The sequence below is a fragment of the Mobula birostris genome, chromosome 28 (assembly GCF_030028105.1).
Source record: "Mobula birostris isolate sMobBir1 chromosome 28, sMobBir1.hap1, whole genome shotgun sequence".
NCBI classification, from domain to species: domain Eukaryota; kingdom Metazoa; phylum Chordata; class Chondrichthyes; order Myliobatiformes; family Myliobatidae; genus Mobula; species Mobula birostris.
This window is the reverse complement of record NC_092397.1, coordinates 16,454,608-16,476,137: the sequence shown is the minus strand read 5'-3', so window position 1 is coordinate 16,476,137 and position 21,530 is coordinate 16,454,608. Positions and strand designations below refer to the sequence as shown.

General features: G+C 57.4%; 1 protein-coding gene across 1 annotated transcript; it reads right to left on the bottom strand.

Moving 5' to 3' along the window:
• Positions 1-6,227: 6,227 nt before the first annotated feature.
• LOC140189064 (transforming growth factor beta-2 proprotein-like) lies at positions 6,228-19,954 on the bottom strand. Its single transcript, XM_072245768.1, has 7 exons — positions 18,370-19,954; positions 16,627-16,790; positions 15,877-16,009; positions 15,178-15,288; positions 14,014-14,179; positions 10,749-10,902; positions 6,228-6,856 (listed from the first exon to the last, which is right to left on the bottom strand). Exons 1-7 carry the CDS (start codon positions 18,707-18,709, stop codon positions 6,698-6,700), a joined length of 1,227 nt encoding a protein of 408 aa, XP_072101869.1. The 5' UTR covers positions 18,710-19,954; the 3' UTR covers positions 6,228-6,697.
• Between the last annotated feature and the right edge of the window lie 1,576 nt (positions 19,955-21,530).

Here is a 21,530-nt window from a genome sequence, read left to right as displayed (position 1 = left end):
ATTAATCTGTTTAGTTCCCATTGAGCAGTACAGCATAGCCCCCCACACCCCTCTCACTCGAGTACTTATCCAAATTTCTCCTAAATGATGAAAACGAGCACGCATTCACCACTTCTGCTGGCAGCTCGTTCCACACTTTCAAGACCCTTTGAGTGAAGAGGATCCCCCCACCTCATACATTTCACCTTTCACCCTTAACCCATGATCTCTAGTTGTAGTCCCACCCAACCTCAGTGGAAAAAGCCTGCTTGCATTAACCCTATCTATACCCCTCATAATTCTGTACACTCTATCAAATCTCCTCTCAATCGTCTATGTTCCAAGGAATAAAGTCCTAACCTATTCAATCTTTCATTATAACTCGGGTCGTCCAGACCCAGCAATGTCAATAGAAGAGCAGATTATTATGTAAGTGGTGAAAGATTGCAGCACGCTGTTGTGCAGAGGGACTTGGGAGTGCTTGTGCATGAATTGCAAAAAGTTGGCTTGCAGGTACAACAGGTTATTTAAGAAGGCAAACATTATTTAAGAAGTTGGCCTTCATTGCTAGAGGGATTGAATCTAAGAGCAGGGAGGTTATGCTGCAACTGTACAGGGTACTGGTGAGACCACACCTGGAGTACTGCGTGCAGTTCTGGTCTCCTGACTTGAGGAAGGATCTACTGGCTTTGGAGGTGGTGCAGAGGAGGTTCACCAGGTTGATTCCAGGGATGAAGGGGCTAACCTATGAGGAGAAATTGAATCACATGGGCCTATTACTCTCTGGAACTCAGAAGGATGAGAGGGGAACCTACAGAAACATACAAAGTTTTGAAAGGGATAGATAAGATAGAAGTAGGAAAGTTGTTTCCTTTGGTAGGTGAGACTAGAACTAGGAGACATTCCCTCAAGATTCGGGGGAGAAGATTTAGGATGGAGATGAGGAGAAACTGTTTTTCCCAGAGAGTGGTGAATCTGTGGAATTCTCTGCCCAGGGAAGCAGTTGAGGCTTCTTCACTAAATATGCTTAAGATACAGTTAGATAGGTTTTTACATAGTAGGGGAATTTAGGGTTATGGGGAAAAGGCAGGTAGATGGAGCTGAGTTTATGGACAGATCAGCCATGATCTTATTGAATGGTGGGGCAGGCTCAATGGGCTGGATGGCCAAATTAGGTCTCACCGACGTCTTATACAAGTTCAACATAACATCCCATCTCCTGTACTCAATACTTTGATTTACGAAGGGCAATGTGCCAGAAGCTTTCTTGACAACCCTATCTACCTGTGACGCCACTTTCAAGGAATGATGGACCTGTATTCCCAGGTTCCTTTGTTCTACCTCACTCATCAGTGCCATTTTTCAGCCTATTTTTCCAGCTGCTCCAGATCCCTCTGCTCCACTATGTAGTCTTGGTGTCATCTGAAAATTTGACGAACCAGTTGCCCACATTGTCACCCAGACCGTCGATGAGGATGACCAACGACAACAGGCCCAGCACCGAGGCTGGGATCAGGGTGGTGGCCGGTTGGTTCAGGAACCGAATAGCTGACGAAGGGAAGGAGCTGTTCCCGAACCTGGTGGTGTGGGGCGTCAGGCCCAATGGGAGCTGTGAGAAGATGGCATGGCTTGGGTGGTGGGGGGTGTTTGATGATGGGGGCGTTACCTCCTGTAGCTACGACCGACAGTGGGGAGGGACATGCCGTGATGTACCGGATTGAGTCCACCACTCTCTGCGGATTCTTACGTTTCTGACTTTCAAATTGCCGTACCAGACCATGATGCAACTGTTTCGAGAGCATGTCTGTGGAGGTCTTTAGGAGGTTCAGTGGCGGCAGACCGTGCTGCGGCACGCTACTCAGAAGCATCGGAGTTGGCGCGGTGTAACCGTGGGAGATCGTCTCAGACATTTCACTCGCGACCGCAAGACTCTGTCGGACTGTGGTAATGCTAGTTGCGCAGGCTTGTTACCCTTGTCCGGTGGGGTGGGGGGGGGGGAGAGAGACAGTCGTCATGGAGCTGCGTAGCCTTGATTTTAGCAAGGGCTAGGCCTCAAGCTGCGGGCTCGCCTGCTGCTGCAGACCAGGTGAGAGATGCAGAAGCGCTACAGCATGGATGAGCTTGGCTGGGCCTCGCATGGTCTAGCGGTGGAATGACAGGCTGAATTGCGTCTGCGCACTGCCAGGGGACTGTACCATCGATTGCTGGACACGGTCGCTCAGGGTCTTGGACTATTTATGTATTTTTTTTTAATGAATATGCTTCTTTACTTGCTATTTTGAATTGTGTTACTTGCTATTCTTGAAGGTTTTCTTGCAATTTTGAATCATGTTACTCTCTATTTTTTTATGCTTGCTGGCTCTTTTGAGTGATTTGCACCTTGGCCCCAGAGGAACACAGTCCCAGCTGTATCTCTGTATGGTTTGGATGATAATTAAACTTGATTTGATATGATAAGCTGAACTTCCTTAGAAAGATGCTGGCACGCCTTCCTCGTGTTGGACTTGTAGATTAGCTAGACTACTGGATCTTAACCCCGTTAAGGTGGCACTGCTGACGACTTTATTAATGACATTTTAGATACGATCACTGCAATCAAACTTCCCTGTTGGGTTTGAGCGCCCGTACGACCTGGCGTTTTCCCGACGTGAACTGGATTCTCAGAGGTGCGGGGCTGGTATGGCGCTGGATCGAGGCTGCGGCGCCCAGGACCAAGCACGTACCGCAGCGGCAGGGCCCGGGTCTGGGAGAGACAGATGACAACGAAGTTTGGAGCACTGGCCCTGTCCAGAAGGGCAGGCTGTCGGACCGCGGGCCAGTCCGGCTGGCGGCTCTGCGAGTTTACTCCTCTCCGCGCTGAACTGAGGCTGAGGCCTGCAAGCGATGGGCTCTCGGAGCAGCTGCAGTGATGAACTGGCTTCACGGCTGCTGACTTGCTTTCGTGAACTCCACTTGCTTGCTTACTTTTATCGTCTGCACGTTCCTGCACACTGGGTGTTTGATGGTCTTTCTTTTAATGGGCTCTATTGGCTTACTTTGTCTCGTGGCTGCCTGTAAGGGGACGAATCTCAAAGTTGTATATACTTCGATAATAAATGTACTTTGAACTTTAAACCCGAACACTGACTTAGCCCCGCATTTTGTTTTTAGCCGTATGTCATGAGTGTTTCATTCCTCAGGGAAGCCGGTGAGGATAGAGGGAGCGGGAGATGTGAAATCTCTCCACAAACCCCAGCCCAGGTTCCAGAACACCGGCGAATGGACTCAGGCCTCACTTCTGGGCCCTATTCCGGTCTCCAGGCACAGAATCTCAAGCACAAGCAAGCGACCGTGTAGGCAGGTGAGGTGGGGGGGGGGGGTGTTTACGCCGGGGCTGCCGTGCTTCCACTGACGGAATGGCCGCAGGCCCTCCGGCCCATCGAGTCCCTGCCGGCTGCCAAGCCCTTGTGATCGTGTGGAAGGGGATAGCAGCTGCGAGGGGCTGAACGGCCTGCCCCTGAAGCCAAAGAAGCCAAGTCGATGAGGGTTGCTGTTCCCTCTCATCCCTCTCCCTCCCAGCGATCTCCTCATGCGTGCGTGTGTCGAGGAGTGGGACTTGGGAGGGAGGCAAATGCCTTCCCTGCCCGTTGCCCCCTCTCCATCTCGGTGCGCAGAGGGGAGGGCAGTCACTCGATGCCAACTGCTGATACACGGAGGGCGGTGCGGGCCGGGCCGGCAGGGACGGGGTTAAGCCTGCTCCTGGCGCTCCGGCGGCCGCTGATCAATGTGCCTCTGTGTCCCGCTCGCCTGCTCCGAGGCCCACACTGAGGCCTCAGTGTCAGCCCGACTGGGAGCCAGTTCACCGCAGCAACCACAGGGTCGCGGCCAGGGGGAGGGGAGGAGGGAGCGGCAGCCGGCACCGAGAGAGGCGAGCGGGGGGCAGTGTGCTGTGAGAGGCAGACAATGTATTTGTGCGTGAACACAGTGTCTGGCTGCAAAACTGTGGGTGGGTACTGCTGAGAGAGAGAGAGAGAGCACCCAATGTGTGTCTGTACTGGTGGGGAGAGAGGGGAGAGGGGAGAGGGGGAGAGAGAGAGGGGAGAGGGGGAGGGGGAGAGAGGGGAGAGGGGAAAGAGAGGGGAAAGAGAGGGGAGAGAGAGGGGGAGGAGGAGAGAGGGGAGAGGGGGAGGGGTAGAGAGGAGAGGGGAGATGGGGAGGGGAGAGAGGGGAGAGGGGAGAGAGAGAGGGGAGAGGGAGAGGGGGAGAGGAGAGGAGGGGGGAGAGGGAGAGAGGAGAGGAGGGGGGAGAGGAGAGAGGGGAGAGGGGGAGAGGGGGAGAGGGGGAGAGGGGGAGAGGGGGAGAGGGGGAGAGGGGGAGAGGGGGAGAGGGGGAGAGGGGGAGAGGGGAGAGGGGAGAGGGGAGAGGGGAGAGGGGAGAGGGGAGAGGGGGAGAGGGGGAGAGGGGGAGAGGGGGAGAGGGGGAGAGGGGGAGAGGGGAGGGGGGAGAGAGGAGAGAGGAGAGAGGGGAGAGGGGAGATGGGGAGGGGGGAGAGGGGGCAGGGGGAGAGAGGGGAGGGGAAGGGGAGAGGGAGAGGAGAGAGAGGGGAGGGGAGAGAGAGGAGGGGGAGGGGGAGAGAGGAGAGGGGGCGGGGAGAGAGGGTAGAGGGGGAGAGAGGGTAGAGGGGAGGGGGGAGAGAGGGTAGAGGGGGAGAGAGGAGAGGGGGGAGGGGGAGAGAGGAGAGGGGGGAGGGGGAGAGAGGAGAGGGGGGAGGGGGAGAGAGGAGAGGGGGAGGGGGAGAGGGAGGGGTAGAGAGGAGAGAGGGGAGATGGGGAGGGGGGAGAGGGGGCAGGGGGAGAGAGGGGAGGGGGAGAGAGGGGAGGGGGAAGGGAGAGGGAGAGGAGAGAGAGGGGAGGGGAGAGAGAGGAGGGGGAGGGGGAGAGAGGAGGGGGGAGAGAGGGTAGAGGGGAGGGGGAGGGGGAGAGAGGAGAGGGGGGAGGGGGGAGAGGGGAGGGGTAGAGAGGGGAGATGGGGAGGGGGAGATGGGGAGGGGGAGAGAGGGGAGGGGGAGAGAGGGGAGGGGGAGAGAGGGGGGAGAGAGGGGGAGGGGGAGAGAGGGGAGGGGGAAGGTGAGAGGGAGAGGAGAGAGAGGGGAGGGGAGAGAGAGGAGGGGGAGGGGGAGAGAGGAGAGGGGGCGGGGGAGAGAGCGGAAAGCCCAATGTGTGTCTGTACTGGTGGTGAGTGAGTGAGACAGAGATGGAAAGACAGTTAACAATAAATAGAGAGACAGAGACAGAGATAGAGAGTGAGAGAGAGAGAAAGAGAACGCCCATTTTGTGTGTGTGTGTGTGTGTGTGTGTGTGTGTGTGTGTGTGTGTGTGTGTGTGTGTGTGTGTGTGTGTGTGTGTGTAACACAGTGTCTGGGTGTAAAACTGTGTGTGGGTGGTGGTAGTGAGAAAGAGCGAGAGAGAGAGAAAACACCCAGTGTGTGTCTGTGACTGTGAGGGTGTGTGTCTGTGAGAATGTGCATCTTTGAGGGTGTGAGTGTCTGTGTGTGTGAGAGCGTGTTTGCATCTGTGCTCACACGCGTCTCTGTGTGAAGTCTGTGTATGCACATTTACTTGCACCCACATGCTTTTACTGAGAGAGAGACTGTGACATTGTGTCTGTGTGTGTGTGTGAGATGCTGTGTGTACGTACGTGTGGGTGACCGACTCTGAGACTGTGTGTGTGTGCGAGGGAGACTGTACGCCCACCCTCCGCGCGGCCGGCAGACAGCGAGCGCAGTGTGCGGGACCAGAAGACAAGAACCACAGACTGGCGGGGTCTGAAGATACACGTTTAATGGTCTGCACTAAACAGAGCTTTACAGCCGTTTTAACAATACGTGTAAAAATAGAACGACACTGTTTAAAACACACAAACACACACGCGCGCACACACACAAACTCACTCCCTTCCTCACCCGTACACTCCCTCTCTCCCAGCTGATTCCCTCATCCCTCTAACCTATCCCCCACCCTCCCTACAGCATATCAACCCCCTGTAAAGAACCCTGCCACCCAGTCACCCCCTCCCTCCCCGCAGACCCGTTTCATCTTCCCTCAAACCACCCCCCAGTCCACAGGCTCCAAACGCCGACCAGGACTTGTAGCTGACAACACTCCTGGATGGGACGCTCGCTCCCAATTTACTATGAGTGTCAGGGTCTCCAAATTTTGCCTGGGATGACTCTCTTCCCCCAACCCCCACCCACTACCACCACCCCCCCCCACCTCGACGGGACAGCCACTGTTTGTTGAGGGTTAGCTTGACCCCACCCCAAGGAGACTGATCACCAGGGAGGGTTTTGTCGGTGGGTAGGGTCACCCTCCCTGACCTGACACTACCCCTCCAATCCCATTCCAGGGCTTGCTCTGAAAACCCCAGCCCCAAAGTACCCAAAAAAAAACAAACAACCCTGGGAAGAGGTTATAAAAAGGCAATAAGCAACGTTTCATTTTGAAGGCACACAGGCGACGGGCCGAACGATCTCCACCAGCGTTAAGTTCAGGAAACAAGTGGAGGGGTAGGGTCGGGGATAGGGGACGGGCGGTCTTGATCGGCCAGTCACCCGTCTGAGGTCGTGTGAGGCTTCCCATTGGTGGGCGCAGCGTGATGGACATACGGGGTGACCAATGGAGGGCGGGGGGGGGCGGGGGAGGCAAGCCGGGCAGGGTCCCCCCGCCGACCCCATCCCGTCCTATCTGCACTTGCACGACTGCACCGCCATATCGGACAGCTTGGCGACCTTGGGGTTCCGGCCCACGTAGTACATGACAGCGAGGGAGTCCAGGTCGCTGGCCACGCAGCAGGGAGCGGCGGAGGCTTCGGGGTTCCGGAAGCTGTAGAGGTTCAGAATCTGTGGGAGAGGCCAGACAACGTCAGAGCCAGTGGTCACACGCAGGCCCTTTGGCCCATTGAGTCCCTGCTCAGGCCTCTACCTCCCCTTTAATCCTATCTCTCCTTCCCCTACCACCCTCCACTTTCCCCCGCCCATCACCTCCCTCCGATACCCCTCCTTCTCCCCTTCCCCCCAGCCCTCCTATCAGATTCCCTGTTCTTCAGCCCTTGTCCTCTTCCACCTATCACTTCCCAGCTTCTTGCTCCATCCCCCCGACCCTCCTTATTCTGACTTCTGCCCCCTTCCTTTCCAGTCCTGATGAAGGGTCTCGGCAACTGTTTATTCCCCTCCACAGATGCTGCCTGGCCTGCTGAGTTCCTCCAAATGTGTGTGTGTTTTCCACCGCTCAGGTTAATGCCCACATCCAAATGTCCCTTTAATCTTTTCCCCTTCTCACCTTAAATGCATGCCCTCCAGTCCTTGACATTTCTCCCCCAGGAAGAAGAAACTATTCTGCCTGCCTTCCCTGCACTTTTCATAATGTTAAAAGCTTCTATCAGGTGATCGCTCAGCCTCCGCCACTCCGGAGAAACCAGCCCTAGTTCGTATATCCTCTCCCTGTGGCTCTAGCCCACAGTGTGAACCTGTTTTGCCCCCACCCCTCCAAAGCCTCCACATCCTCCTGTAAGGGGCAACTAGGACTGCACGGATGAATAGAGCTGGAGATGGGCAGGTGGGTGGCAGATGCAGGATAGTGCTGGGGAGCGCGAGGTGTCTCACTTCGTTAGGACTTTGGGAGGAGGTGATACAACCCAGAGGGCACAATGCGACGAGGGGGGTGCTGGAGGAAGGGGGGCATTAGACAGGGCAGGTTGAGAAGGGGGTTACCAAGCTCACAGGGGTCTCGCACTTCGGAAATGGAGGCACAGATCACAGCGCACCATGGCGACCCTCGGCCACAGACAGAGCACCGTTCCAGGAAGTGCGCTTTGGGGAAGGAATGGGGGGGGGGGCGGGAGGAGGGTCGCCGAAATGTTTCTGGTTGGGAAGGGCTTTGGTTCCGTGGACGCTGGGCCTGTTCTCCTTGGGGCGGGGATTGGAGGGAGCATGATGGAGTTACGGTCCTGAAGGGCGTAGGGAGGGGAGAGGGAGGTGGGGAGGGGCTCAGGAAAGAGAGCGAATGAGGGAGAGGCCGTTCTCAGTGGAGGAGGGGGACAGAGAAGGAAGATGATTGGGTAAAGATCCAAGGAGAATATTGAAATGGGAATGGGAATGACGCATGGCACTTCGAGCTAGTACAGGCACAATGCCCTGCATGGCCTCTTTCTACTCCACGTGAATGAGGAATTTCCTGCAGAGGTCATTTGGGGGCTGGAGCTTATTGTCAGGAGGAGAGGGGGGAGCAGATCTGACAGAGGCCCTTAATGGGTAACTGGACACTTCACGGGGGCAGTGGGGGAGGTTTGTTGTTTACACATGGGGCCGAATGGCCTCACCATCACCATGCTGTGAGTCTGTGGGGGGGGTGGTGGTGGTGGAGGCAGGGGTGGGTCTTTTTTCTGTTTGGGAGTAGCATCTCAGGAAAACAGTCCCCATCCCCTCACACTCCTCCTCCTGGTGCGAGCTCACCCCCGATTTCCAGACAGCCCTCCCAGCCTGAAATGACCCCCGGATGCCTCTGGCTCCCGGATTGGCCCCCAGGGGGTGCCGAAGATCGCAGCCTCCCTCCTCCCACCCCTCAGGGGACTGCCACAGACCGTGGGATCTTGCTGTTCTGTTCTGTACAAGAGCCTCAGGACTCGCACCACCAGGTGCAAGAGTAGTCACTAGCCCTCAGCCTAACTTCACTCACCCCATCCACTGAACTGTTCCCACAACCTATGGACTCACTTTCAAGGACTCTTCATCTCATGTTCTTGATACTTAAGGCTTATTTATTTATAGTGTTGGGCATGTGGCCAAGTGGTTAAGGTGTTCATCTAGTGATCTGAAGGTCGCTAGTTTGAGCCTCAGCTGTGGCAGTGTGTTTGTGTCCTTGAGCAAGGCACTTAACCACACAGTGCTCTAGTGTCTGTGCGAGGAGTGGCGCCCCACACAGACTTCCAATCTGTGCCTTGTAAGGCACGAAAATGCCCGACACAGGTCTCTCATGGTCTGAGTCAACGTTCCCTCCCTCTGATTTATTATTATTATTCTATCTTTTCGTATTTACACAGTTTGTTGTCTTCTGCTCTCTGGTAGAATACCCTAGTTGGGTGGTCTTTCATTGATTCTGTAATGGCTCTTACTCTACAGATTTATTGAGTATGCCCACAAGAAAAAGAATCTCGGGGTTGTATGTGGTGACATATATGAAAGTACTTCGATCTCTGAACTTCGGCCCAACCTGTGCGGGCTGGCCAGGGCAGGAAGGTGAGGGGGGGCCGACGCGTGGCCGACTCAGGAAAGCACACGTTTCGCGTCGGCGTCATAACGTCGCCGGGTCGCACGCGGAGTACGGTGCGCAGTTCTGGTCGGCCCCGATACAGGGAGGGTGCAGAGGCTTCCGGAGAAGAGACTGACCTGGGTGAGAGGGCATGAGCCACGGGGAGAGGTTGCAGAGGCTTGGGCTGAGCCGTCTGGAACGACGCAGAATGAGGGAAGAACCGATAGAAGTTCCTGAGATTACGAGAGGCTTTGCTAGAGTGGCCAGTCAGAATCGTTCTCCCGATGTGGAAACGTCAAGTACGAGAGGGCCAGGGCGGGTAAGTTTAGTTTTGCACAGGGACTGGAACAGGCTGCCATCGGGGTGCTGGAGGCAGATATAGCTGAGGTGTTCAAGAAAAGGTTCAAGGTACAAAGTAAATTTCATTATCAGAGTACACACATGTCGCCATATACAACCCTGAGATTCATTTTCCTGTGGGCATACTCAGCAAATCTATAGAATAGTAACTGTAAACGGGATCAATGAACAATGAACGGCGAGGCTGGGAGGCCGGTGGATGTGAATATGCAGGAAACTCAGGGACTGGGATTTTGTGCAGGGAAGACAGACTGAGTTTACTTTGGTGCCAGGCTCAGCACGGATGTTGTGAGCCGAAGGGCCTGTTCTCCCTACTACACTGTTCCACGTACTGCGTGTGACACTTCACTCTGTGTCTGACCCCGAGAGTGTGTGATGAGACAGTGCGGAGGGAGATTCGCTCTGTGTCTGATCCCAGGAGTGTGTGATGGGACGGTGTGGAGGGAGTTTCACTCTGTGTCCGACCCCGGGAGTGTGTGATGGGACGGTGTGGAGGGAGCTTCACTCTGTGTCCGACCCCAGGAGTGTGTGATGGGATGGTGTGGAGGGAGCTTCACTCTGTGTCTGACCCCGGGAGTGTGTGATGGGACGGTGTGAGGGAGCTTCACTCTGTGTCTGACCCCGGGAGTGTGTGATGGGACGGTGTAGAGGGAGCTTCACTGTGTCTGACCCCGGGAGTGTGTGATGGGACGGTGTGGAGGGAGCTTCACTCTATGTCTGACCCTGGGGGTGTGTGATGGGACGGTGTGGAGGGAGTTTCACTCTGTGCCCGACCCCGGGAGTGTGTGATGGGACGGTGTGGAGGGAGCTTCACTCTGTGTCTGACCCCGGGAGTGTGTGATGGGACGGTGTGGAGGGAGCTTCACTCTGTGTCTGACCCCGGGAGGGTGTGATGGGACGGTGTGGAGGGAGCTTCACTCTGTGTCTGACCCCGGGAGGGTGTGTGTCCTGTTCTATGTTCTAAACCAGAGGTTCCCAACCTGGACCCCTAGCTGAACTGGTCCACGGCATAAAAAAGGTCGGATCCCCTGCTCTAAACTATCCAGCGGGATCCCACTCCTCTGGACCTCACTCCCCCACCCCTCACTGAGTGTCGCGGTTCCCTGTGCCGAGTCTCCGTCTTACCTTGCCGTATAGGATGTCTGTACTCCAGAAGTACGGGCAGGGCCCGCCGCAGAAGTTGGCCTTGTAGCCCCTAGGCTCGCGGATCCACTTCCAGTCCAGGTCGCGGCGGAAGTCCACGTAGAGCTGGTGCAGGCAGCACTCCTCCTCCACGGTCCTGAGGCCAAGAGACCGCCACGGCTGTTAGTGCCCGGTCTCTCCCGTCCGAATGGTGCCTCCCAGGGCCCCACGGTGGTGGGGTGGGTGGGGGGAAGAGGGTTTGAACCCCACCCACACCTCCTTCTTCCCCTCCACTGACCCCTCTCTGCCCACCCTCCCTCTGCCTTCCTTCCCTCATTCTACCTTCCCCACCGACCTCATAACAGAGGCTGTGGAGGAGGGCTCCCCAACCATTTTCGTGCCACAGACCCCTACCTTTAACTGAGGGGTCTGTGGACCGCAGGGTGGGAGCCCGTGCAGTGGACGGTCGCGTTATGATCGCTCTTTCCTTGATGCTCCCCATTGATTCTTGCTTTCAGTCGGGCTTATCGCCAACAAGGGAGAACCTGCAGGTGCTGGAAATCCTAGCAAAACACACACACGCACACACACAAAAAATGCTGGAGGAACTCAGCAGGCCAGACCACATCTGTGGAAAAGAGTAAACAGTCGACGTTTCAGGCCCGGAACCGATGAAGGGTCTCAGCCCGAAGCGTCAACTGTTTACTCTTTTCCACAGATGCCGTCTGGCGTGCTGAGTTCCTCCAGCATCTTGTGTGTGTCGCTTCAACTAGGCTTGCCTCGTCCTAAAACTCCTTGCTGGGGGAGAGGCAGAGAGGGCGTGCCCGTGCCTCGACTTTCTTGGAAGGTGAAGGGGGATCCAGACACTCGAGCAAACGTTTACAGGCGGGCCGGTGGGAGTGTCCGGTGCAGCAATTTACCGTAATTGCTCAGGAATGCAAGAAGCTCGTGGACTCTGCCCAATTCATCACGGGCGCATCCCTCCCCACCGCCGGCCTACGGGGGGGGGATGCTGTCTCAAGGAGGCAAAATCCACCATCAACGACCCCCACCATCCGGGCCGGGCCACCTTCTCACATCTCCCATTGTCCAGGAGGTACAGAGACCTGACGTCCCACACCACCAGGTTCAGGAACATCGACTTCCCGATCTATCAAAGACCCCCACCATCCGGGCCAGATCATCTCCTCACATCTCGCAGTGGGCAGGAGGTACAGGAGCCTGAAGTCCCCCACCACCAGGTTCGGGAACAGTGACTTCCCTTCAACCACTCAGTTATTGAACAGACTTACACAACCCTAATCATTACCATCGTAACAACCAGCTCTTACACTGCCTGCACTAAGGCCTTGTTTTACACAGTCTCTCTCTCTTCACCGTCTAGTATAACTGAGCCCTGACGAAGGGCCTTGGCTGGAAACATCAACGGTTCATTCCCCTCCATAGATGCTGCCTGACCCGCTGAGTTCCTCCAGCGTTTTATGTATGTTGCTAGGATAATCTATGTCCGCTGTGTTGTCCACACCTGTGATGCTGCTGCTGCTGAGATGTTCATCCTACCTGCCCCTCACTGGCCTTGTGGGACTACAGGGCCGTAAGATACAGGAGCAGAATCAGGCCATTTGGCCCTTCCAGTCTGCTCTGCCATTTCGTCACTTTCCTTCTCCCAGCCCCCAGTCTCCTGCCATCCCCCCGTATCCCTCCATGCCCCCGACCAATCAAGAATCTACCAATCTCTGCCTTAAATATACATAAAGACTTGGCCTCCACAGCTCTGCCAGTTGTAACAAACTCCATACATTCACCACTCTCTGGCTAAAGAAATTCTTCCTCATCTCCGTTCTGTGTGTCCAACAGAGTGATCAGCAGCACTGGGGCTCCACAGGGGACTGTCTCGTCTCCCTTTCTCTTCACCATTTACACCTCGGACTTCAACTACTGCACAGAGTCTTGTCATCTTCAGAAGTTTTCGGATGACTCTGCCATAGTTGGATGCACCAGCAAGGGAGGTGAGGCTGAGTACAGGGCTACGGTAGGAAACTTTGTCACATGGTGTGAGCAGAATTATCTGCAGCTTAATGTGAAAAAGACTGAGGAGCTGGTCGTAGACCTGAGGAGAGCTAAGGTACTGGTGACCCCTGTTTCCATCCAGGGGGTCAGTGTGGACATGGTGGAGGATTACAAATACCTGGGGATACAAATTGACAATAAACTGGACTGGTCAAAGAACACTGAGGCTGTCTACAAGAAGAGACAGAGCCGTCTCTATTTCCTGAGGAGACTGAGGTCCTTTAACATCTGCTGGACGATGCTGAGGATGTTCTACGAGTCTGTGGTGGCCAGTGCGATCATGTTTGCTGTTGTGTCCTGGGGCAGCAGGCTGAGGGTAGCAGACACCAACAGAATCAACAAACTCATTCGTAAGGCCAGTGATGTTGTGGGGATGGAACTGGACTCTCTGACGGTGGTGTCTGAAAAGAGGATGCTGTCCAAGTTGCATGCCATCTTGGACAATGTCTCCCATCCACTACATAATGTACTGGGTGGGCACAGGAGTACATTCAGCCAGAGACTCATTCCACCGAGATGCAGCACAGAGCGCCATAGGAAGTCATTCCTGCCTGTGGCCATCAAACTTTACAACTCCTCCCTTGGAGGGTCAGACACCCTGAGCCGATAGGCTGGTCCCAGACTTATTTCCTGGCATAATTTACATATTACTATTTAACTATTTATGGTTCTATTACTATTTATTATTTATGGTGCAACTGTAACGAAAACCAATTTTCCCCGGGATCAATAAAGTATGACTACAACTACAACTAGAAGGATGTTCTTCTATTCTGAGGCTGCGTCCTCTGGTCCTAGACTCCCCCCACCTCAGGAAACATCCTCTCCACATCCACTCTATCACGGCCTTTCAACTTTTGATAGGTTTCAACGAGATCCCCCTTCATTCTTCTGAATTCCAGTGAGTGCCGGCCCGGAGCCATCAAGCGCTCCTCCCGTGACAAGCCGTTCTATCCTGGAGTCACTTCTGCGGATGTTCTTTGAACCCTCTCAAAGGAAGTTCACAGAAGGCGGAACCCAACTTGACTACCCATCTCCCCACTCGGTCCGTACCCCTCCCTCCACTGCTCGTACCCGGCCCTCTCTCTCTCTCCCTCCATCGCCATCTCTGCCCCTCCTCATCCCTTCAACCCCTCGCCGTCTTCCGCAACCTCCCTCCACCTCTCCCCGCCCCCCGCCCCGCCCCGCGCCCCCTCACTTGGAGCAGGAGTGTCCGTCGGTCGCCCGCTTCCGGCGCAGCTGGTTGGAGCTGGGGCTGGACCGGGGCGGCTGCAGGAGGGTGAAGAGCAGGTGAGGGGTCCTGAAGGCGGCGAGCTCCTCCAGCCTCTCGCTCGAGTAGTCCCGGTATGGGTCGTCGTCGATTCCTGCCGTGCGGGGAGAGATCAGAGAGTGGGTCGCTCGTCCTCCCGGGGGGTGGGATGGGGGCAGCGCTGAGGGAGTGCAGCTTTGCCACCACCACCTCCAACATGGAGGACTGCGGGATGGGGAATTGGGGTCATTCGGCCCATCCAGACTATGCTGCCTCGTACCCAATCCCCTAACTGGGAAATCTTCCCCAATTCCTCGGTGGGGGGGGGGGGAACGAATAGAGAAACTCTGGGATCCTCCTGTGTGGTATGAGGGGTGGGGCTCCCCAACATGCCACTGGTTGTGGGGGGGGGGGGACTCTGGTCGGGTTGGGGACTGAGAGGATAGGCTTGGAGGGAGGCTGAAAGTTTACGGTCGGTTAGAGAGAGTGGGTGTGACAGTCGGACACGGGGATTTGGAGGGGGGGAGGAGGTGAAGGGAGGGGAGATTCAGAATGAGGAGGAAGTTGAAGGCAAGGGGGGGTGTTGAGGAGGAGAGGGAATGGGCAGAAGCACGGGCAGGACGGTAGGGGGAAGGAGGAGGGTTTTCATGAGTGTTAGGAGGGACTCAGAGGTCGTAGGGCAAGGGTCAGGGAGGGAGTTGGGAGAGAGGTTGGGGAGGGCAAAGGGTCGAAGGGAGAGGGCAGGGGTCAGAGGGTGGGCGAGGGGCTGACTGTCAGGGAGGGGGCAGGCGGCGGTGAGGTGTGGGGCTCTGCGAGGGGTTGGGGGAGGGGGGGCGAAGGTCGGGGAGGGGAGGAAGTCAGGGGACGGCCGAGTGGCTGGGGAGGAGTGGAGGTCAGGGAGGAAGTAGAGGGAGGGGGCAGGAATCAGGGAGGAGAGGAGGCTGGAGGAAGGGGGGGTGAAGGTAGGAGAGAGGGCAAAGTTTTGAAGGGGTCGGGGGGTCAGAGGGAGGGGACAGGGGTTGGAGAGGGGTCGAAGGGCAGGGGCGGGGTCGGAGAGAGGAGTTAGGGGTCAGAGGTCAGGTTTGGGTGGGGGAGAGCGGTCGGTGAACCTACCGGCGAAGCGAGCCTCCAGCTCCTCGGTCCTGTTGGGGACGATGTTGTTGGAGGAGGTGATGAAGGTGCAGCAGGGACAGTGGACGCTGATCTTCAGACCCTGGTTCCTGTCTGGGAAGCAGAAGCAGCTCGTTACGGGCCAGCCATCACTGGCGGCGGGGCGGGGGGGTGGGGGGAGATCAGGGCCCCTGACCGAACAGCACCCGACCTCTCTGGGGCTGGGTCGCAGCGAGTGACAGAAACCCCTGGGGTGGGGGGTGGCACAGCCTCCTGATGGATCGGCAGTCCCACCCTGGTCTTCACCCTCTTGGTTGGGGGGGGGGTGAAGACCCCTACAATAGAGGGCGGAGCCTCTAAGCACAAGGGCGGGGCGATCGGGAATGGGGCGGAGTCTCCCGGTCAAATGGGCGGAGATTCCACAGCATGGAGGAGGGGCTGTGACATCGCCGGGGGGGGAGCTCGCGCCTTGGAGGCGTGGCTTACCGCGGCATGGGCGGGGCTACCAGGCTTGGGGGCGGAGCCTTCCTGTGGCAAGGGCGGAGCCTCAGACACAGGGGCGGAGTCTTCCTTTCACAGTCTGTGTTAACCCGCCAACACCCCCCCTTCCCCATCTCCTCCCTGCTACCTACGTCCCCCCCCCCCACTACGGTGCACCCAGCAGTGACAAACCCACCCCACCCTTGGGTGCCAGTCACCTACCTCGCTGCAGCAGCCACTCGCTGATGGTCTCGGTGACATCGAAGGACAGCCACTCGCCAGCCGCCCTCGGCCGCACCACCCGGCTCTCGATGTACCTGTGGGCCGGCGAGGCGGGGTCGCGGCCCTTCAGCACCTGCGGCGGGTGACGGGAAGGCCGTGAGGCGGTGACGGCCCACGTCTCTCTCCCCCCCCCACCCTTCCCATGGGATCACCGCCCTCCTCTCCCCTCCACTCCGCCGCAGCAGGGCTCTCCCATCCCACTGACACCTCCCACCACCCAACTCATTCCCGGGGGACCCAGGACATTCAGCCCGTCCTGTCCATGCCAACTTGAGGCACACAACTTGGGAAAGGTCACCACCTGCCCCCAGTCCCTCAGAAAGCGAGGTTCACACCCAACCGCCCCAGCCACCCGCTCCAAAGCTCCTCCGTCCCAGCCCCAGCCCGTCCACTCTCTCCCCCCACCCCCCACACCTCCAGCCAAACCTCCCCGGTCACACTCAGGCCCTCTCCGGGCCTCGGACCAGTGGTGACCACAACAGGACACAGTGCTCCAATCAGTTGTGTGTGTGTGCACAGTTCCAAAATGGCCTCCAGTTACCTGGATTCACCCCCTCGGTGTCCTCAATTAACCCCCCTGAAACCTGGATTAATTTTTCTGGTTACCTGCATTGACCCCTGGGTCAACCCAATCACGAGTGAACCCTCTCCCCCCCCCCCGCCCGGTTAGGCGGATGAACCCCTGGTTACCTGGTACACCTCAATCCTCTGCTCGGCCACCTTGGCCTTCTGGTGTCTGATCCGGAAGAGGCGGAATTGCACCTTCGCCAGCTGGGAGACGTTCCGCTCCAGGATCGCCAGGTCAAAGTTCACCAGGCGGAAGTACGGGTTGTAAAGGCTGGTGGAGATCATGTCTGGGTCGGGGGTGAGTGTGGGGGGGGGAACGGGAGACAGGGCGAGGGAGGGGAGGGCGTAGAGAGAGAGGGGGGGCAGAGAAAGATGGAGGCAGAGAGAGAGAGGCAGAAAGAGAGAGGTCGATAGGTAGAGAGAGGGGAGGAGGGGACAGAGAGAGAGGCAGAGGTAGAGGGAGTGGGGAAGGAGTTGGGTGAGAGGAGGAGAAGGAGGTAAGAGAGGAGATGGAAGATAGGAGAGCAAGAGAGAGGGGGGGATGAGGGAAAGAAAGAGAAGCAGAAGAGAGGGGTGGAGGAAATGGGGAGGGAGGGGAAACAGGAGGGGCCAGCGAGATGGATGAGGTGAAGCAGAGATAGGAGGAATAAGGGAAGAGACACAGGGAGACGGGGAGAGGGATTGGGAGAGTGGGAGGAGGGGTGAGAGAAGAGATAGATGGGAAGAGGGTTGGGGAAAGAGAAGAGGGAGGCAGATAGGGAGAGAAGGAAGGGGAGGGAGGAGTGTGAAGGGGCAATGAGGGCAGAGAGGGGAATGGGGAGTGAGTGAGGGAGCGAGAGGGAAGAGGGAGTGGAGGGAGGAGGCAGAGAGAAAGAGAGGATGAGGGCAGAGAGGAGGTGGGAGAGATATGGCGAGAGGGGTGATAGGGGGAGTGATGAGGGGGAGAGAGGAGGTGGGAGAGATATGACAAGAGGGGAGATAGGGGGAGGGAGGAGGTGGGAGAGATATGGCGAGAGGGGAATAGGGGGAGGGAGGAGGTGGGAGAGATATGGCGAGAGGGGAAATAGGGGGAGGGAAGAGGTGGGAGAGATATGGTGAGAGGGGAGGTAGGGAAAGGGATGAGGAGGAAGGAGGAGGTGGAAGAGATATGATAAGAGGGAGATAGGGGAGGGATGGGGAGAGAGAGGAGGTGGGAGAGATATGACAAGAGGGGAGACAGGGGAGGGATGGGGAGAGAGAGGAGGTGGGAGAGATATGACAAGAGGGGAGACAGGGGAGGGATGGGGGAGAAAGAGCAGGATGGAGGGGAGGAAAGAATTATGAAATCAGTTGATTTGCCCAGCCCTGTGCAACGCAACCGAGGTCTCTCCCCTTGGGTCCTGACTATCTCCAACACAGAAGAGTTGGCGGGGGTGGGGGCGTCTGCTGTGTGAACCCCCTGGGAGGAGGGCCACAACTCCGGGCCCCTGCATCCCCGTCCCTCCCAACAGTGACGATGAAAGAAGTCTCACTCACCCTACAGAGGGAGCGACGGTGGGGAGGGAGAGCCGGGCGGCAGGCAGTGGAGGGGGTGGTTGGAGAAGGTATCACAAGAGGGGCGGCGAGGGGGGAGAGCCGGGCGGCAGGAAGGGAGGAGGGGGGTGTCGGAGGAACGGTGGCGAGGGGTGGGGGGAAAGAATCGCTGATCACCAATCCCACAGCCCCCGCTTTAAAACTAACACGGCGGGCAACACCCAACGGGTCGGGCAGCGTCTGCGGAGAGGGAATCGGCCCCGTTTAACGCCACGGACGTCCCCCAGCCCCACACCAGAACTCCCCCCCCCCGACTCCCCCGGCTTCTCCCACGCGTGTGGCCCGGCCCCTTACTCTCTTGGAAGCTGGCGGGCACCATGTCCATCCGGTACATCTGCTGCGCGTAGTACTGCATGCTGGACGTGGCCTGGCACAGCACGGCCCGGCGCCGGGCGTCCTCCCTCAGCTGGTCGCGGGTGCTGTTGTACAGGAGCGCCACCTCCAGCGGCACGTCGTCCGGCAGGTCGTCGAGGTCGGGCGCCTCGGACAGCTGCAACTTGCTGAGGATCTGGCCGCGGATGGCCTCCAGGCGCCGGCTCCGGTACATCTCCGGGTTCAGCACCTGGCAGGTGGAGAGAGCGCCCGCCCCCTGGGCCCAGCCCAGCGCCAGCAGCGGCAGCAGCACCAGCCACATCGGCCCCCAGCGGGGTTCGGCACCGGGGCTCGGGGAGGGTCCGGCGGGGTTAGGCACCGGGGCTCGGGGAGGGTCCGGCGGGGTTAGGCACCGGGGCTCGGGGAGGGTCCGGCGGGGTTAGGCACCGGGGCTCGGGGAGGGTCCGGCGGGGTTAGGCACCGGGGCTCGGGGAGGGTCCGGCGGGGTTAGGCACCGGGGCTCGGGGAGGGTCCGGCGGGGTTAGGCACCGGGGCTCGGGGAGGGTCCGGCGGGGTTAGGCACGGGGCGCGGGGAGGGTCCGGCGGGGTTAGGCACCGGGGCTCGGGGAGGGTCCGGCGGGGTTAGGCACGGGACGCGGGGAGGGTCCGGCGGCGTTAGACACGGGGCTCTGGGAGGGTCCGGCGGCGTTAGACACGGGGCTCCGGGAGGGAAGACCAAGAGGAACCCAAGGCAGCACCCACCTGACGGGGACTCTCCCTGAAGGAGCTCTCGGGGGCGGGGGGGGGGGGAATTCAAGCAGCAAGCAGGGTTCGACGGGCCGAATGGCCTGACTCTGCTCCGATATCTTATCCGCTAGGAGCTGGCAGGTAAGGGACTCGAAGTACCAGGACCCAACCGACAAGAGGCATGCAAGGGGACGAACCGAACAAAGAGCACCCAAGGGACTCGGCCCAGTAGGGACACCCAACTACTCAACGTCTGTTGGAAGCACCCAGCGGAAAAAAAAACTCATCCAGTGGGGAGTGAAGGGCTGAGAGCTGCCAGTCAGTCCCTCGCACTCTTCCCCGCCGCCGCTGTCTCCCTCTCTCTGTCCTGCTCCCCGTCTCCTGTCGGATCCTTCTCTGTTCTCTTCTTACCCCTTCTCTTACCCTCTCCCCTCCCTCTCTTTACCACGACCCCCCTCCCTGGCTTCACCTCTCCGTCCCCGGTCTCGCCGTCTGCGCTGGCGCCGCGGGTCAGCGCACCGTCTGCGGGCGTTCCCCGGGAATCCCCAGCGCCGCGGGGCTGGTCCGAGAGAGCACGCCGCGGTTTAAAGGCGGCCCCTCCACTGTATGTGCGGATTCGCGCTTGTGACCGAGCCCGGCGGGGGGAGGGAGGGAGGGAGGGAGGGAGGGAGGGGGGGGGCAGGGAAGGAGAGAGAGGGAAGGAGAAGGAGAAGAGAGGAAGTAAGAGAGAGAGGAGAGAGGGAATGAGAGAGAAGGAGGGAACGAAGAGAGAGGGAGAGAGAGAAGAGAGAGGAGTGAGACGGAGAGAGGTGAAAGGGGAGAGAGGTGAAAGGGGAGAGAGAGAGGTGAAAGGGGAGAGAGAGGTGAAAGGGGAGAGAGAGAGGTGAAATGGGAGAGAGGTGAAAGGGCGAGAGGGTGAAAGTGGAGGGAGAGAGGGTGAAAGGGGAGAGAGGTGAGAGGGAGAGAGGGCAAAAGAGAGGGAGGTGAAGGGTGTGAAAAAGGATAAAAGATCAAGAATCAACTTTATTCACCGTACACATTTACACACATTAGGAATTTGTTGTGCTGTGTTGGCACAGCACGAAACAAAAACAAAAACTTATAAAGAATGAAGAATTATATAAAAATAACATTAGAAATAATTATGGTTTAAAGTGTTCACAGTGGAATAATAGGTAGAGGGGACGGTGGGGGGCGAACTGGAATGGTTGATCAGATGAACTGCCTGGGAGATGAAACTTCCCACAGAGAGTGCTAGGTGTGTGGGACACCCTGCCAGGGCTGGTGGAAGAGACAGATACTTTAGGGGCAATTGAGAGACTCTTAGGCAGGCCCGCAGATGATAGAGAAGTGGAGGGCTGTGTCGGGGGAAGGGTTAGATTGGTCTTAGAGTAGGTTAAAGAGCACAAAGGTGATAGAAAAATGGAGAGGGCGGTGAGGTGGAGTTACCAGAGGAGGTGTGAGGGGCTCCTTCCCTCCGCTAGCCTGCAGGTCGACCTTGGGCGAGGTGTAGCACCTGTTTAGCCCCCCTCCCTTGATCAGGGTCACGTGAAGCCACGGAAGCAGGTCCTGGTTGAAGTCCTGGTTGTGCGACCACTGACGCCAGGCAGACAATCTCTGAAGAGTATTGATAGTGGCTGGGGAAGGGGAAGGGGTGTGGCATCAGTCTTTGTAAAGACACTGCCCAGAAGTACACGATGGCAAACTGCTTCTGTAGAAAAATCTGCCAAGAACAATCATGGTCATAGATCATGACCATGATCGCCCATGTCAGACGACACGGCGGATAATGATGATGTCATATGACACAGCGGATAATGATGATGTCATATGACAATGATGATGTCATATGACATGGCGAATAATAATGATGTCATACAAGAAGGCGGATAATGATGCTGATCATGATGTAGGTGAGCAGGGTTAGATTGATCTTAGAGTAGGTTAAAATGTCAGGACAAGATTGTGGGCTGAAGGGCCTGTTCTGTACTATAATGTTCCACGTATCATTTCCCTTGTGCACTTACAATCAAGATCTTTTCCCCATTGGAGAAACGTCAAACACCAGAGGACACGCCTCTAAGGTTGACGGTGAGGGGAAAGAGGATGTGTTTTTTTTTAACACAGAGAGATTGGTAGATCCCCGAAATGTGTTAACCAGAGGTAGTAATGGAAACGGGCAGTCAGTTCAGCCAACTTTAAGAGGCTTTCAGAAAGACACTGTGAATGTTAAAGGGCTGGAGGGATGTGATGATACTCAGGAGTAGCGGGGACACATTTAGTGCAAAGGGCTATCAAGATCAGCACAACATCGCCGGGCGGAGTGACCTGTCCAGCAACGATCCCTCAAGTGTGTGCGCAAAAATCTTGTGCCGCGCAGTTTTTCACCCAGTGAC